The sequence below is a fragment of the Xiphophorus hellerii genome, chromosome 22, assembly GCF_003331165.1.
Source record: "Xiphophorus hellerii strain 12219 chromosome 22, Xiphophorus_hellerii-4.1, whole genome shotgun sequence".
In the NCBI taxonomy this organism is placed as follows: Eukaryota; Metazoa; Chordata; class Actinopteri; order Cyprinodontiformes; family Poeciliidae; genus Xiphophorus; species Xiphophorus hellerii.
Window position 1 is genome coordinate 12979755 of NC_045693.1, and position 16951 is coordinate 12996705.

The 16951-nt window shown below is 35.6% G+C and overlaps 1 protein-coding gene across 1 annotated transcript in view; it reads left to right on the top strand.

The window, feature by feature from the left end:
- The first annotated feature begins 555 nt into the window (after positions 1 to 555).
- Positions 556 to 16951, top strand: part of eys (eyes shut homolog) — a 171944-nt gene continuing 155548 nt past the window's right edge. The window contains exons 1-6 of the mRNA XM_032553124.1: positions 556 to 1427; positions 2413 to 2529; positions 10478 to 10536; positions 12014 to 12141; positions 13661 to 13775; positions 15847 to 16006. Coding sequence (XP_032409015.1) covers positions 683 to 1427; positions 2413 to 2529; positions 10478 to 10536; positions 12014 to 12141; positions 13661 to 13775; positions 15847 to 16006 — 1324 coding nt within the window. The 5' untranslated portion in view covers positions 556 to 682. The remainder of the gene's footprint in view (positions 1428 to 2412; positions 2530 to 10477; positions 10537 to 12013; positions 12142 to 13660; positions 13776 to 15846; positions 16007 to 16951) is intronic.

A 16951-nucleotide genomic window follows, 5' to 3' on the forward strand; every position in this document is an offset into this window, starting at 1 on the left:
ACAATACATGCAATCTCATTCAGTTTATCACTCCTCCCGTCTATTGATATTGGTGTTCCATATTCAGGGTGTCATTACTTATCACCATGCAGTTATTCATATCTCCCTTTGTGACCTGATCAAGGGGCAGAGTTTTTCTTGCAGTGAGCCTTCCTTACGTTGATTTTTTTATCTGGAGCGCACGTATGAAAAGGGCCTGAGGGAGAAAGACAATGCTGTCTGTTTTAACTCATCTCACTGCCCAACACTGAGGTATCAGGCACCGGCAGAGGAGAAAGAATATTTTATCTGACACTGTCACTCGCTGTAGAAACCTCAGGGAGGCTGAGACTGCTGTGACACACTTGGTGGTCAGCAGCACTGCATAAGATTATGACAACTCCAGCAAGACAGACTGACAACGCAAGTCTGGTATTACAGTGGAGCTAAATCTTCAAATTACGTTCACTGTCAGTTGTTTTGCAATGTTTGAAAGATGAACGTTTTCAAGAAAGCCATTTGTTTTGCAAAAATTCATATTCTTTGTTTTCCCCAGGTTGCTTCCGATCCTGTGAATTTGAAGCATGTGCAACAAAGAACCATTTGACACACAACGCAGTCCATTTACATCATTCATTAACCTGATGAAGTTGCTGCTAATGTTTCAAGACTGATTAGGCGTTAATTGCTACGGAGGGGAAAGATGTGGGCGTCGCTGTTCCACTTGATTGCCGTTTTTGTGGCCATCCACATCACCAAGTGCCAAACAGTTTGCAACAAACAAGCGCCTCTTGAGTGGTACCTTAAGAAACACACAATCCAGCTGAATTGGACTTTAATCGGAAACATTTGTGAGAATGACTTGGAGTGCTGGGGCTCTCAGGGAAAGCGCCAAGTGAGCAAGCAGCCTTTTAGCTTCCCACAGATATGCCCACTTCAGCTACAACATGGAGACAAACTGCTCATGTCTGCTGATGAAACTCTCAAGACATATGGCATCAGGATCTTCAACGTGTCAAGAGAGGACTTTGAAAGCTGCACTACAAATGCAGAGTTGAAGAATCAGTCTGTGTTCCCTCACAATACAAATGAAAGTGAGCATGTTGAGGCCAAGTGGATTACCCCAGGTCATCATTACTTTATCGCACTTCACGAAGGGGATTCACAGTTATGCAAGCTTGGTTTAAGGCTTAATGTTTCTGTTAAAACTCAGCTCTGCCGGGCCTCTCCTCTTCTGAGACTTTGTTCAGGGAACGGAGTTTGCCGAACAGATTTCTATGAAGGCGCGTACCACTGCCGATGCAACCACCGCTACTTTGGGAGGTTCTGTGAAAGGTTCGACGTATGTTTGGATAACCCCTGTCAAAACAAAGGAATCTGCTTGAGCAACGGGTCCACAGATCCAAACAACAGAACCTACAAATGCTTATGCCCACCACACTTTACAGGTAAGGATAAACATCTCATTAAGATCTCCACAGAATTCCAGATATTAGAGCAATAATGTAGCTTGAACTCACATTTTGAGACTTCAAGCTTTATCTAGTTCAGGCATAAGTGGTTGCTTAAATGGCAGTCACATTCACTGCTCTTTCACTAAATAAATGAAAAAAAAAGCTCAAATATCAATTTGCAAAAAAACAAAGTCTATGTGCAAAAACACTTTATTTGAAGCATAAGAGTGATATGACACCGTCATAAACATGACACAACATGTTATGAACATGAAGTGGTCTTCATGAATGTTTACAACTCTTATCATGAAGTGTCATTCTGTAAATAATGGCACTATTAATGCAAAGTTGCACTAAAAGTTGCATTAAAAGTCAATTAAAAGTGTAAACTTTAAATTTATTTACTGAATGACATTTTATAACAGTCATACATACATTCATAAAGACTCCTTCATATTCATAACAGGTGTTATGTCATGTTTGACAGTGGCATGTCAGCCTTATGCACATCCCTGTAAATAAAGTGTTACGAAAACTCCCAAAACTATCTGAGAGCTTTTTAATATTGCCCTTCCACTTTAAGATTATATACTACTTTGTGTTATTTTATCATATAAATTCCCCGATAATCTTCATCAAAGTCTGTGGTTGAAAAAACTACTCAAGAGGTATGAATGCTTTTACAAGTTATTTGTTATTTATTTATTTTCAACATGATAAAAGTATAAAATCACACACATGAGCAAAGAATTCGAAAGACATATTTTTGTACTACAATAATCTTGACGTGTGTAATATGTAATCTATTGTAAGATTATATGTAATGTTAATAAAATTATCACCTAAACTTTTATAAATAACTTTCAGAACATCTATAATAAATTTTAAAAAAATGACATATCTCTCTTGCTTACGAACAAGCCTTAATTGCTCAATGTTTCCCTTTAAATGAAAGCTTGCGTGTTGTTTTCTTTTACAGGTGTAAACTGCTCTGAAATCATTGGGGAAGCAAACTGTCAGACAATTTGTGAAGATGGGACATGCATCCAACTGTCACCAGCTTCCTTCAAATGCATTTGTGCGTTTGGATTTCCAGGTAATAGGCTTTATTTTCTACTTAAATTTGGTATTCTACAGATGCACTGACACTCCAAGAAAATATGCTTCAACATGATACAGAAACTTAATTTATGACCTCTTAAAGTCACTTTTTCACAATACTTCCCATCACATACAAACATTTCACTTTTATCAAAAATGAAAAAGAAAAATGTAGTGGTTAATAACTACCAAGGTCAAAAAAACTACAAAGACACTAATGTTTCTTCGCGGGCTGTGAGCTTGTTATAACTGGCGTCACAAACTATGAAGCAGCCTTGTCAAATCAAGCAACTCATGTTGCAACCCGTAATATTCTACTGTTGAGTCCTAAGACTGAGCATGTCTCAGTTAATAAAACAAAAGTTTACGACTTCCAGTTTAAATGTAATTTACAATGTATTGCTTCTGCTGAACTTGAGCTATCAGTTTAATTATTACTGAGTGAAAAGCCAAAAGAGGCTTTGTTTTTGTCTCATTAACACAACCCTCAAAGATTGACAATTAAAGCTTACTTTGAATTACTTCTCTTTCTGGAGTTATTCTTAAAGGGCAGTGCAAAAAGTGGTGACAAATTTAGTTTATTTTGCTTTACCGTGGTAATGTAAGCGCTAATTTATGCTAATTCTCCTTCCCTATAAAACATTTATAAAGGCCAAACTGCTATGATGTTGTCATTTTAAGAAACTACTGGATGCTCATGTATGAAAATTTGATGGCAGTAATGTTCTTCTGGCCTCATAAATTTAAGATTATTACTCCTTTAATCATAATGTAGTTTAATCTACCATAGCAAAGCACAGTTGGGTTAATGAATATCACAAATACTTGAGCTACAAGACATGGATACTCTTCAGACTGCCCAGAATATCAAAAACATGAGATAAAAGTAAATGCGATGGACCTTCTGGAGTAAGCCCGTCCAGGTGGCTCCTTACATTGATTCATTGTTTCCTTTGCTGCACACTTTGCCTTGGCAGCACTTTTGAGGTGTCATAGTTTTGCCTTTTGAGTCCAGCCCATGCTTTCAGCTTATTATTTCAGAAATGTGGTATCAAGGTTGCTTGGAGTACTTGCTGGCATTCTCTTATACAAGAGCTGATTATGGCTGTACTGCAGAGTAAGAGTGTTAACTTTTTTATCATGTTTTTTTTTTTTCTTTTTCTTTTTTTAAGCAATTGTTATGAGCCAATTGCTTCTCTGTCTATCACAGTTGGACTTTGAGGGTAGGTGGAGCATAGGTGAAGGATGAACATTTGGCTGTGTAACTGAATGGCTTTGTCTAAATTATCAAGAACAAGTTAAAAGAGAACTAATCTTGAATGTAGTTTCCGAGTGCCACATAGAAAATGTAGGTTACATGAATAATGTGTTGGAAGCTGAATTTTAGAACAACTCTGATTTATGGGAGAAGATCATTAGTTAATTTCACATCTCCGAAAAGGAATGTCATCATTTTGCTTTGATCTTCTACATTCTGCCAAGCTGAATCCTTGATAGTTTTTTAAAAGGATAAAGGAGTAGTTTTATTTTATAAAAAGTTTTATTTGGATACTTATCATACCCTAAGAATGAGTAAGCAAATATGAAATTTGAAATAGCAAGATACGTTTATTTGTTGAGGACAATTTATGTACAGGCATTTTGAATTCTTTACACGGAAATAGAGAATTAAAAGGAAAAAAAGAAGCAGCTAGATACAAAAAATCTAGACACCTGTCCACTGTCCAGGTCCAGAACATCCACCAGTAAAATTTTGTGTAAGCTCTAGCTGCCTTAAAGATTCTTCTAAGAAGCCAATAAGACATCTTTACATAAATCTGAGCTTGTGATAATAACAATGTGAACCAGACTTTCTGTGCTACCTTTTTCATCCTTTCCAGCTGATTTCTAATTCTTAAAATATTTGCTGTTGTGAAGCTTTATATGTTGCTTATATGTTGACATGTTCCAGTCCATTATATTATAAAAGTATCTGTCAATAAATACAACATTAATCAAGGCCTTTATTTATTTTTTTACATATCTCATAGATGCTATAACAAATTAATTTCCTACCTCAATATGTTTCGCTATTGATACCTCAATATGTTTCCCTATTGATTAGCCAAATCATGTAGGATTTATTTTGTTAAGGGTGTTTGTCTCTGTTAAATGTTACTGAGTGTGCAACATTTTACACTGCTACAGTCCCCTACCCCCTTTGCAATTGGAGACATACAGTACATGGTAATAATTCCTTTATTTTGTCACAAAGATATATAATAATTGAAGATACTAAAAAGAGTCAATTTGAGAAAGTTGGGACATCTGAAACTCAATGGAATCAATATGCAGCAGGACAGACAAGTTTTAAAAACTATATAGGGTGTAAATTACTTTTTGTAATTCTAGTGGTAAAGTTAATCAAATAATTTATTCAATTCTCAAAATTAAATGTATTTATGTAAGCTTCTTTTCACTTGACGACTGTTATCAAATGTGCTTTAATTGATGGTGTTGTCTTTAGTAAACAGTATCCACTGGATGTGTTTGCATCGTCATTGTGTCCCGCCGTCCCGTCAGCTTCTTGGGAGTTCTGCGAAACTCGTGCTTCCTCCGCCTCCCTGATGCTCTTGGCTCATTAATCAACTGAAATTTAGTGGCTGCTCCATTGCTGGCTGCCCTCACAGGCCAAAGTCTATGTGCACAGAATAATGAGTTGAACTCATGGGATGTTTCAAATAAGATTTTCTTTTGATTTGTCTTTCCTTAGCACTACCTCCAGAGTATTTGTTCCAAGGTATTACCACATTTATAGGGCCATAATCATTAAGCGGTAATTATCTTGTTGCGAGTAATATTAAATTGAGACCCTTTCAATTTGCACAATGTATGCAGTTATTACCCTTATTAAATTTTTCAATTATAGAGTGACTGTATATGTATGTGAAGGAGACAGTTTACAAAAGCTCAATAATATTTGTAAAGAAAGAGTAGGTCAAATGCATATGCATAGCATGAATACTCTGGAAAAAAAAATTATTAGACAACTCGTTAGATAATAGCTATGTTATTATGTTTCTCATGTAAAAGTGACGAGTAGAAATATTTGATGTTATTAGAACCAGTTCTGAAAACTTGTAAAAAGGAGGTGATGCAAAAGCAAAGCCTGAAGTTGTGTACATTAAGATTGATGCCCACAGAGGAGGCTGCGAGGAGCCTCTGGGACATGAGCACTTGTATCAGCAGGGGGATTAAAGCAAATCTGCAAAGAAAGAGTCACTGGGAAGATAAATGTGCAGGCACCATGTGAAGAGCACAAAAAATGAAAACCCTCACGTGGGAATAACATAAAATTTTATTCACCTTGAACCTGCAGTGAATTTAGTCTAATTTTATCTTTTGCACACAACATCACCGTCAATTTCCTTGCATCTGGTTAAGTTGCTGTGTTTGAAAATGGTATGACTTTGGAGTTAAGTAAAATACGGGGTACAGCACAAGATGAGCTGCAGCATTGACTAGTTGGAATACATTTAAAAGCCTTAAGAGCACTAATTGTAATAATAATTATAAACAGAATTACAAATTCAATAGTGATGAAAGTTAATCCAAAAGTAATAAAACAAATGTTCTACCATTTGATCAAATCTTTAATTTTATTAGATTTTCCCTTCCGTGTTGCTTTTGCCATCTTGATTTACTTGAGCCCTTTGCACATTAGTCTTTACTTGGATTCCTGGTCTGATACTCGGGTCTTGATGACAGTTTTTACCTCATGTAATGAAGAGTGAGACAAAGCTGGTATATGAGCTATAGGCTGTAGCTGCTGGTTCATGAATGTCTCAACAATTGAATCCTCCATTAAATAATTTTGGATTATTTTAGAATAAAATAAACACAACTTGCGACCAACAATCTCTCACCATTAAGCTAACTGTCATTGCAAAGTTACTTCCGGTAATATTAAAATCAGATGTCTTCTCTTTTGTTTGTTCAGAAGTTTGATAGTCATTCATTTACTTCCTACACTTGCATGTTCATTGTGTTGTAAACTTTGCCATACATTTTAAAAATTTGACAACAGGTACATCTAAAAATATGTGTATATTATAAAAATGTTTAATATCTTTTCATTTTTAATTTCAGAAATTTATCCTCATATGCATATGTTTTTAAGGTGTTTTGGCATTAGTAATCTTTATTAATTAATATCTGAACAGGAAGAAGGCCAGAGACAGGAAATGGTTAGCTTTGAATCTAACCGAGGATATTTATATCGAGGACCATCTCCTCACCATATGGATCACCAGATCTACCACTGAGCCACTTGGTATCCATATTAAATAAATTTAATTCATGTAGAGTGACCTATCAAGCCTTTGTCTTGTGATTTTGATGATTATGACCTTTAAAAGGTCTCAAAGTCCAAGTCAGTAGGTTATATATACATTGGGAACAACTGCTGACAAAAAAGGATGTCCAGAGGAGAATCAGTGAGACCCTCCACAAGAATGGTGAGCTTCAGAAGGTCAATGGTAAAAAAGCAGAGGGTTGAAAAGATGTTAAGAGGATTGTTAAACAAAATTTATTGAAGAATTTTTACAAGGAGTGGACTGAGGCTAGAGTTGGCACATCAAGAGCCACTATGCACAGACGAAGCCTACACACGGGCGAGAAAATGTCGCATTAGTTATTTCAATCTGTTGGTTGCTCAGTGAAATACAAAGAAAGTTTGTATTTCATCAAGGACTCAGGGTCTGCAAGAAGAGTGGCCCAGCATCCATATTGTCCTTGTAGTACACGAGTCTGACTTTCTGAAATGAATGACAACAAATATTGAACTTTTTGGGATATTCTAATTTTTAGAGCAGTACCTATATTCAGAATTGAGAACAAAAGGTTTGAATTTAGATTAGAATTTTTTTCAACATTAATATGAATATTCAATAAATATAAATTCAATAAATATAAATTAGAATGTGGGGGAAAAAAAACCTTCCACACCTTATCTAGTGCAATCCATAGCGAAGAAGTAAAACCTTTGAAGACATGTGCTGTTTAGATACCTGCTAAGTAACTTCCTTGACAGAGACAAAAAATGCTTTGTTTTTTGAGATTTGATTCTTTGTTTTCATTGAGAACTGATTTTTTTATGAGGTTTTAATCTCCTTCTATTATTTTTCCTAGGACATAAGTGTCCTAGGAAAAAAGTAAATATTACATTTGGTCAACTTTCTAAATATTGACAGCTGCCTTAAACAGTTTTTTGCTTGCTTAATATAACATAATTGTTTATAACAATTAATAGATTTAAAGATAATTATTTAATGTTCGTGTGGTGATTAAGACCTGAAGACAAATGCTAAAGGTTTAAAATCTGATGCTATTTAAATTTAAATACACTGCCTGGCCAAAAAAAAAGTCGCCACCAAAAAATGGTCACACTCTCTAATATTTTGTTGGACGCCTTTAGCTTTGATTACAGCCCGCATTCTCTGTGGCATTGTTTCAATAAGCTTCTGCAGTGTCACAAGATTTATTTCCATCCAGTGTTGCATTAATCTTTCACCAAGATCTTGTATTGATGATTGATGAGTCTGACCACTGCGCAAAGCCTTCTCCAGCACATCCCAAAGATTCTCAATGGGGTTAAGGTCTGGACTCTGTGGTGGCCAATCCATGTGTGAAAAAGATGTCTCATGCTCCCTGAACCACTCTTTCACAATGTGAGCCCGATGAATCCTGGCATTGTCATCTTGGAATATGCCCGTTCCATTTGGGAAGACAAAATCCATTGATGGAATAACCTGGTCATTCAGTATATTCAGGTAGTCAGCTGACCTCATTCTTTGGGCACACAATGTTGCTGAACCTAGACCTGACCAACTGCAGCAACCCCAGATCATAGCACTGCCCCCACAGGCTTGTACAGTAGGCACTAGGCATGATGGGTGCATCACTTCACCTGCCTCTCTTCTTACCCTGATGCGCCCATCACTCTGGAACAGGGTAAATCTGGACTCATCAGACCACATGACCCTCTTCCATTCCTCCAGAGTCCAATCTTTATGCTCCCTAGTAAACTGAAGCCTTTTTTTCTGGTTAGCCTTACTGATTAGAGGTTTTCTTACAGCTACACAGCTGTTCAATCCCAACCCCTTGAGTTCCCTTCGCATCGTGCGTGTGGAAATGCTTTTGCGTTCACAATTAAACATACTCCTGAGTTCTGCTGTTGTTTTTCTTCGATTTGATTTGACCAAACGTTTAAGTAATCGCCGATCACGATCATTCAGGATTTTTTTCCGATCACATTTCATCCTGGAAGACGATGGTTCCCCACTATCCTTCCAGTTTTTAATGATGCGTTGGACAGTTCTTAACCCAATTCTAGTAGTTTCTGCAATCTCCTTAGATGTTTTCTCTGCTTGATGCATGCCAATGATTTGACCCTTCTTAAACAGACTAATGTCTTTTCCACAACCACAGGATGTGTCTTTTGCCATGGTTGTTTAAGAAATGAGGAGTTACTCATTGCATCAGCTGAGGTTAAATAACTTGTTGCCAGCTGAAAGATAATCGCCTATGCAGTACTTATCCAATAGGAGGCTTGTACCTATTTGCTTAGTTAAATCCAGGTGGCGACTTTTTTTTGGCCAGGCAGTGTATAAGACTTAAGACTTGACTTAGGATGCAGGACTTGAGACTTGACTTGGCCTAGACCCTCAAAGACTTGTGAGAAAGAACATAGAGAAAACAGTCAATTTCAAACCGAACGTCCCCAACTAGAATCAAATCCAAGACATTTAGATGTACATCAGCAGTGCCTACAACAGCTCCCCAAAAGCAGCTCAGAATGAGAGATTGAGACAAAATTAAATACAAACATATTTCTGAAACATTACTGGGATTGTTGAGATGTTATTCATACAAAATTTAAAATCCTGATTGACACAAGTTTTTGGCTTCACAGCTCTGCAGTGAGTCTAATATGACCCACTGAATGAAGAAGCATTCATAAAGAGAAGTGCTTACGATATACAAGAACTTGTTGAAACACTGTTGAGAACTCATTAGTAGAACATTTATTTATTTATTCATTTATTTATAAGTACACTAAGGGAAAACATTTAAAATAATATAAGCTGATGACAGTGCTAACATATTAAAGTTACATAAAGTCCCACTGGGAAAAAAACTAAAAGCATCTAACAGCTAAATTTATGAAATAAATTTGCACTTAAATTTTTAAAGTCAGTATTTAAGCCAATTTTATTTTTATTCTGAGATCTGAAGCAGTTGTACTAATTAGCCTAGTTTAAAACAAATTTAGGATGTTAATTACGCCAAAAATATGTTGTCACTTGACATTTTTAACTACTTCAGATGGATTCTGAACAGTATCAGATTTTTCTTTGTTAAACCACTAATTAAAAAACTTTCCAATACACTCAATCTAACATGTTGTCATTACAGGCCTGTTCACAAAGACTGAAAATTAGATACTGTTATAAAACTTTGAATTAGTTATGCAACTACTCCTCGAGGTCACAGAGTTAAAATATAAAGCACACTACTACATAAAAATTGATAATTTATCCTACCACAGCAACTATGATGCCATCTTTACACAAGTTAAACAAGCTAGACATTCCTTTGCATGTGTCACTTCATTTTGAGGTGAAGCACGCAACTCAAAACAAAGATTTTGTGGCAGCCTAGACAAAATTAGACTCTGAATCTTATTATAATGCTGTGACAGGACCTTAAACATGCCATTTACATGTTCAGTCCTTTGGACTAAAACAATTCTGTAAAGAACAATGAGTCAGATTCTGCTATATCGATGGTAGTTCTTGGTGGTAGTTGATGGTAATTCTTTTGTAAGGTTTTTTCACATTGTTGTTTCTTTACATTAATAGCCTGAATTAACTTGCACTAATCTTTTGTTGCTGACTTTGCAGGCCCTCCCTGTGAGAAGAGGAAAGCCCAGTGTGATCTGAATCCATGCAGAAATTACAGTGTATGTCAGAGACCCATAAAGAATTGGTTTGTCATTTTCCAGAGTCTGGAGTTGTTTTCAACTGCTTGCCATATTCATGTCTAGAATTGGTTTGTCATTTTCCAGAGTCTGGAGTTGTTTTCAACTGCTTGCCGTATTCATGTCTTCATATGCTCAGCTGCGTTGAAGACTGTATTTCCTCTATTTGCTTTATCTCAGTGGGGTATAAACAGAAATGACATATGAAAATTAATAGTCTCCCAAAACAGATCAAATGGTTTCCTTCTCAAGTCTCCCACAGCAATTAATATTTCTAGCAGAGGATGAGCAAAGGGGAGGAGTGTCTGCTTTCTCTTGCATTTTGATTAAATGACCCTGCACATATTTAAGTGCCAGCCTGAAATGGCTCTCATCAAAGGCTTTTTGTAATTGGATGCCTTACGCAATTTTCACCTTTCACTGGAAATGTTATTGTGGCAATGCATTTTGCAAGGGCGGTAATGTTTCAAATGCTCTTGAAGATTCTCTGGGGGAAACACAGTTGCAGTCTAATTGTCTCTGTGTGTAACCTTTGTTTTCTTTTACACTCTGTGAAATGCACTACTAGCTTTTACAACTCTTTTTACAACAACTGAGTAGGACAGAATATGACATTTACAAGACTGTGGTTGTTCTGTTATTCCTGATGTTTAACATCGATAATTTTTATAAAATATCAGTTTATCACTTTGGAAAATTATTTTTTAAGACTTATGGCGTAAATAATTTTAAAAAAATGTTTTAGACCTTCAATAAAGTACTCAACATCATTTCATAATTCATAAGTAATTTATTTACTACTTTTTGTGTAATGTTGTTGTTGGAGTTTTAAAATAAATGTTTTTATAAGGCAAACAAATTGACTGTGGTTAATAGAAGTATTCCCATAACGCATTTATCTTTGTTCTTCAAACCAGGCCATTTTGATAAATATTATCTGCCCTCCCTCCTTTGTATACAGAAACTCTCTGAACCAGAAAAATAAGACCCTGAATTAGATGTAATGCTATTTTTACAGATATCATTCATAAATCTGTGAACAATTCCACTTTGCAGTTTTTCACAGTGTGGTAATTCCCATCAATAATATAATATATGTCAGCAATGAACAATTTAACTAAGTGCTTTGTAGTTATTTGCTTATTTATGACAAACAAGCTCCTGCAATTTAAATGTGAATGAAGATGTATTTAAGGCAAGACTCCCCTTGGGCTATGGCTTGAAATTAAAGTGAATTCAAATACATATCTTTTAATCTTCTGTATTTTGTTTTCAATCTTCATTTTGCACACTGTGTTAATATTTTTACAGGATAGACATTAGAGGTTGATTAAGACACCATTTATCACTCCACCGTTTTTTTATTAATAAAAGTCTAGAATGTAGTGATGTAGATGTACCTATCTACTTTTAATACTGAGCTTACAGGTGACCTTGTTTTGTTGTATGCTCTATGCAGGGCTCCGAATGTGCTTGTGCAGATGGTACTTTGGTCCCAGAATGCAGAAGGCAGCAGAGCATGTGCAGCCCATCGCCATGCCTGAACAATGGTACCTTTGTGTCTAGGGGAAAGGATTACTTCTGCAGGTAAAACACAGAGTGGTATCTAATGGAGTCACCCTCAGAGGCTCTGTTCATACATGGCATTAACATGCATTCTGAGTGATCAAAACACTTGTGGACATTTAACTTCAAGCATGAATGCTCACAAGATCCACAATGAGCACACAGTGCTCTTATATGGTTCAGACCACTGGAGTAGGGTGTTATATATAGATTCATGTAGTATTTAATGTTTATGCAAATATTCACTAGGGTAAGCTGATAGTGCAGCTTACTCAATAACCATCACAAGTAGAAGCACTACTACTGAAACTAATGATTACTTTGCCTGTCATTAGCCTAAACATACATTTTCTAGTTTTCTACCACCTGACTGTTAAAACCAAAGAGCTAATAACAAAATGTTATTATAGCACTGCCTTCGAGTGCCACATTTAAAGAGATCCATAAACCATTTAGAAGTATTTCATTTTATTGATAACACTTACGGTAAACAATATGGACTTTGTTTTGGCTCTGTTATTGTAATGAAATTATAGGAATTTTACTATAGTTTCTGTGATAAACAAGAACTCTGGTGAAGGACCTGAAATAAATTCAAGCTTTAAATCATTTAAAAATTGTAAGCTGAAAATCTGCTTAAAATTGTATGTGCAAACTTTTTAAAGATTCAGGTACTCTGAAAATATAAATGAATCACATTGAGGGCTTGTAGACTTAGCATTAAAATATTCTATAGGGTAATGGTAACTTTGCATGGAGTTATTTACTAAAACAAACTTTAGTTTAACTACACTAACTTTTTCATTTACTTCAAACATGCCAAGCTATTCAGCCTGACATTGACATATTTGTTCTATTTCATCTGTTGAAGTTTAAATTTAAAAACCATTTTCACTCATGCTTTCAGAGACTATAAGCTTTTGCTAGATTATTCTTTCTTTAATTCCCTTCAACCTATTTCTACTGTGGACTAAAGCTGCAGTTTCTTTTTCCATCTGTCTTTTTTATACAAAATGAGACACCTTCAGAAAACCCAAAATGAAATAGCTTTTGGAAGTCACATTGACAAAGTTTCCAGTCTTATTTAGTTCAACGCATTCCACTTGTGCAGTTTGTGCAGACAGTGAACGCGTGTTGTTATACTGCATCTCTGGAATAACATTTCATTATAACTGCTATCACTCATCAGATAAACAAGAATCAAAATACAGTATGAATTCGTTCATCATATTGGTACATTTGTCACATTAGACTGTACAGTCAGTAAGAACAGAAGATCTATGTGGGTAAAATCTGGTATGTATAATGAACTTTCATTTGTTCTTGTATAATACCTCCACCCACTTGACAGCCCAGGTCGATCAAATTGGAAGAAAATTGTGTACGCACTGTTCCAATCAGCCCCAACTTACGATAACTGCCTGTGGAATACAAAATTTTAACCGCATGTGTCTCACTAAAGCAGCAGTAACATGTGGCTTTGTTAGTGCTTTGGTTCTGGGTGAATTGACTTTTGACGAAACTGACCCCCTCTCAACAGATGTCTGAGTGGTTTTTCTGGGAAGAACTGTGAAGGAGTAATTGACTACTGCAGACTGCTCAATATCAACTGCCTAAATGAGGGATTGTGTTTGAGCATAATTGGTGGATATCAGGTGGGTAATTCAATGTCTCCATCCTAATGAAATATTATAAAGCCCATGAAATGTGACTCAGGCTTCATCTTAATAAGGATTTGGATACAGGGTTAAGTTTTTTTTTAGGTATAGCACTGTTCACTGTAGAGATGTTTTGATATTGAGACAAGAAAATGATAAAAAGAAACATATAAGAAAGTAGTGTATTTTTATTGCTTTTACTTTCTTCAGTGTAAGAATCAGACAAAAATAGAAACATCAGTGTGAATTGATTTGAATCACAATTAGTTTTTAATTTGTCCGAAATAGCACATTTACATTAACAGGGGTAGAGTTTATTTAATTTTTAAAAGCCTCTCCATTTTTCTGTCTATTGCTCTTTTCATAGAAAAGTCTATTTATTAGTAATTAAAGAGGCAAGTAGACTATTAGAGCATCACTGATAGAAAGTCCACAGACAGCAGTAATCTAATTCCAACCCATTAATCACTCTGAGTATATGGAAACTTTTTTCATACAGTCAGATTCCAATCTAATTTTCCTCTTTATTGCTCTGGCTTCTCAAATGTCTGGACTCCCCCCCCCCCCCCCCCCCCCCCCCCCCCAACACCTGAGACCTGAGCCCTTATTGCCCTGTAGTTCCTAATTAGTCTCCCATCAGTCTGTTTTCATTAAATCACATAGTACTTTGGCTCTAAGGTGTATTCTTAGATGCTTTGTATTTCTGCTTTTGTAGATGGGCCCAAGACATAATCAGAAGTTACTTACTGCAAATTGACTTTTCTTTTGGATAACTTTAATTTTTATTTAGATTTTTGCTCTGATAATTTTTACTTTGAGTTTCCACAACTGTTGCCATGATGCCATGGCTAGTTTAGCTTCAGTGGTATGTGAAACAAACCTTCACAGTTTCAATGCAATGTCTTAAAGGTACTATGCCTTTTGAATTTTTCATGTTTTTGTGTGTTACTTGTACTTGTTTTAAGCCCTCTTAGTCAATAATTTATGAAACAACTATTTATTGCTATTTCACTGTTTTACCTCTATTGCGATATGCTTTTAGGCCCATATTTTTAATTTTGGTCTTGTCTTACCAGCTCCTCTTCTACACTTTTCTGTGTCCCCTTCATGAGGTTAGGCAGGTAAAAAATGTTGTCTTTTTTCTTCAACATTGGCTTTCTTCCTATCATTCTTCCATAAATACTGGAATTCTGAAGTTCATAGCTTATAGTTGGCCTGACAACATGAAACATGACAACATGAGCAGGGAATCTCCGCAGTTTCTATTTTCTCTTGAGCCACTTGGCTGCATCTCTGATTTATTTATTGTTTTGTAAACCTTTAGAATGCTATCTATCCTTTCCTTCTACGTCCCAGTTTTGTGTCGGCGCATCACAGAAAATTCTGATAAAATACACTGAAGTTTTGATCGACAGAATTAGAAAATGTTATAAGGGTTTGAAAACGTTTTCAAGACATTGCATTTAGAGAAATTTTGTTCTTGTACTGCTGAGATGTGGAATAAACATGACATTCTTATTACCGTAAGTTAAATTAATGTATTTATGGAGGAAAACAGGGAATATGGTACTTAGCTAATCAAAAGGTTTGAAAACACTTCTTCCCGGTTGTCATTATCTATCCGTAATTTTTGTAATGTGGTGATCAAAGTCTGTAGGAATCACACTTTCCTTGTCATGAAAACATAAAGTCGTGCTTCTTCAATGTGAGATACTGCTAAAAAGCTTGAGGAGACAAGCAGATTATACATTTATGTGCGTGGGCAGGTATACAGCTGCATATATAATGTTGGGCTTTCTGTAATTTCAGTGAATTGTGGCTTTTATTTGTGAGACATTTTTATTCATTTATGCTAGAGGTAAAAAAAAAAAAAAAAGCTGAGACATTTTAAAATGAGATTCACCATTTTAAACCCCAGAATCCTTTAGTAATTTTTACATCTACTCTGCTGAAATACAGACAAATATGACTTTAATACATGCAAAACAGTTCAGTATGTGTTTTCTACAGATGACTGTATACCGTACCATGCCACTAAGTATATAGATAACATACAGTATTTCTGCAGTGTGTTTGTATCCTGGGGTGGATTGGAGAGTTTTGCCAGCATGTAGGCGATGCCTGCTTGATTCAACCAGACAGCTGTTTAAATGGAGCCACATGCATTTCCACAAGTCAGCCAACATCTCCTCCTGAGTACTACTGCAAATGCCCTCCTGCTTTCACAGGTGAGATACCTTAGCCTTATCTCTTTTTGTATCATGTTGGTTTTTTCTCTGCATCTCAATGTTGGGGAAATGTGGTCTAACAGTATGTATAAAAACTGTTGTAGAAATGATATGGTGCAAGGTATTTTTGAATTCTAAGAGTCTACATAACAGGTCATAATACAAATATTTGATTCAGGTCCAGTTTCACCATCATTGAAATGGCCTTAACAAAACAACAAATGACATCCTGCACTTCACCGCTGTTTATTTAACAAAAATGGTTCCTATATATAAAAAAAACTATTCATAATTCTTTTACAGAATTAATTCAATTAATTCAGTTTACTTATAAAGCTCCAATTCAGAACAAATGTCATCTCAAGCCACTTTACCAAAAAGCAAAGAAAACGTAAAGAGAAAAAATTAATCAAACACATTTTAAGCCAATCATTAGCAATTATCTGTTTTGTTTAAAGTCTTTTCGGATATTGAACACATTGCGCAAAATGTGCATTTATGTCATGCCTTGACTGCATGTAAAACCTTACAACTGAACAGAAGTGAAAATAAATAACACAGATGCTTATTGGCACAGTCTAAAGCACCCAAAGCCAAGTAATAACTGGAAGCTAAGATTCAACACAAAAGGAAGAAAGGAAGAATATTTAGATGTAGAATAAAATACATTCTACATGAAACTTTCATACAGAAAGCCATTATGGCAATTATACCATTTTGCCTGATGTTACTACGCAAGAGCCAACTACATATAAAATGCATTAAGAGACAATGAGACTCTTGTCCTTAACTGCATACAGTATTCCATTTCATGCTATGCTCCTCCATTGTGACATAGTGATTCACGGATGGCCTTTTGCTATCCACAAACACTTTTTTTTATTTAAATCAGCAGGGAATTTCATAATTTGCTCAAAAATTTCACATGTACAAGCTTTTTCCTGA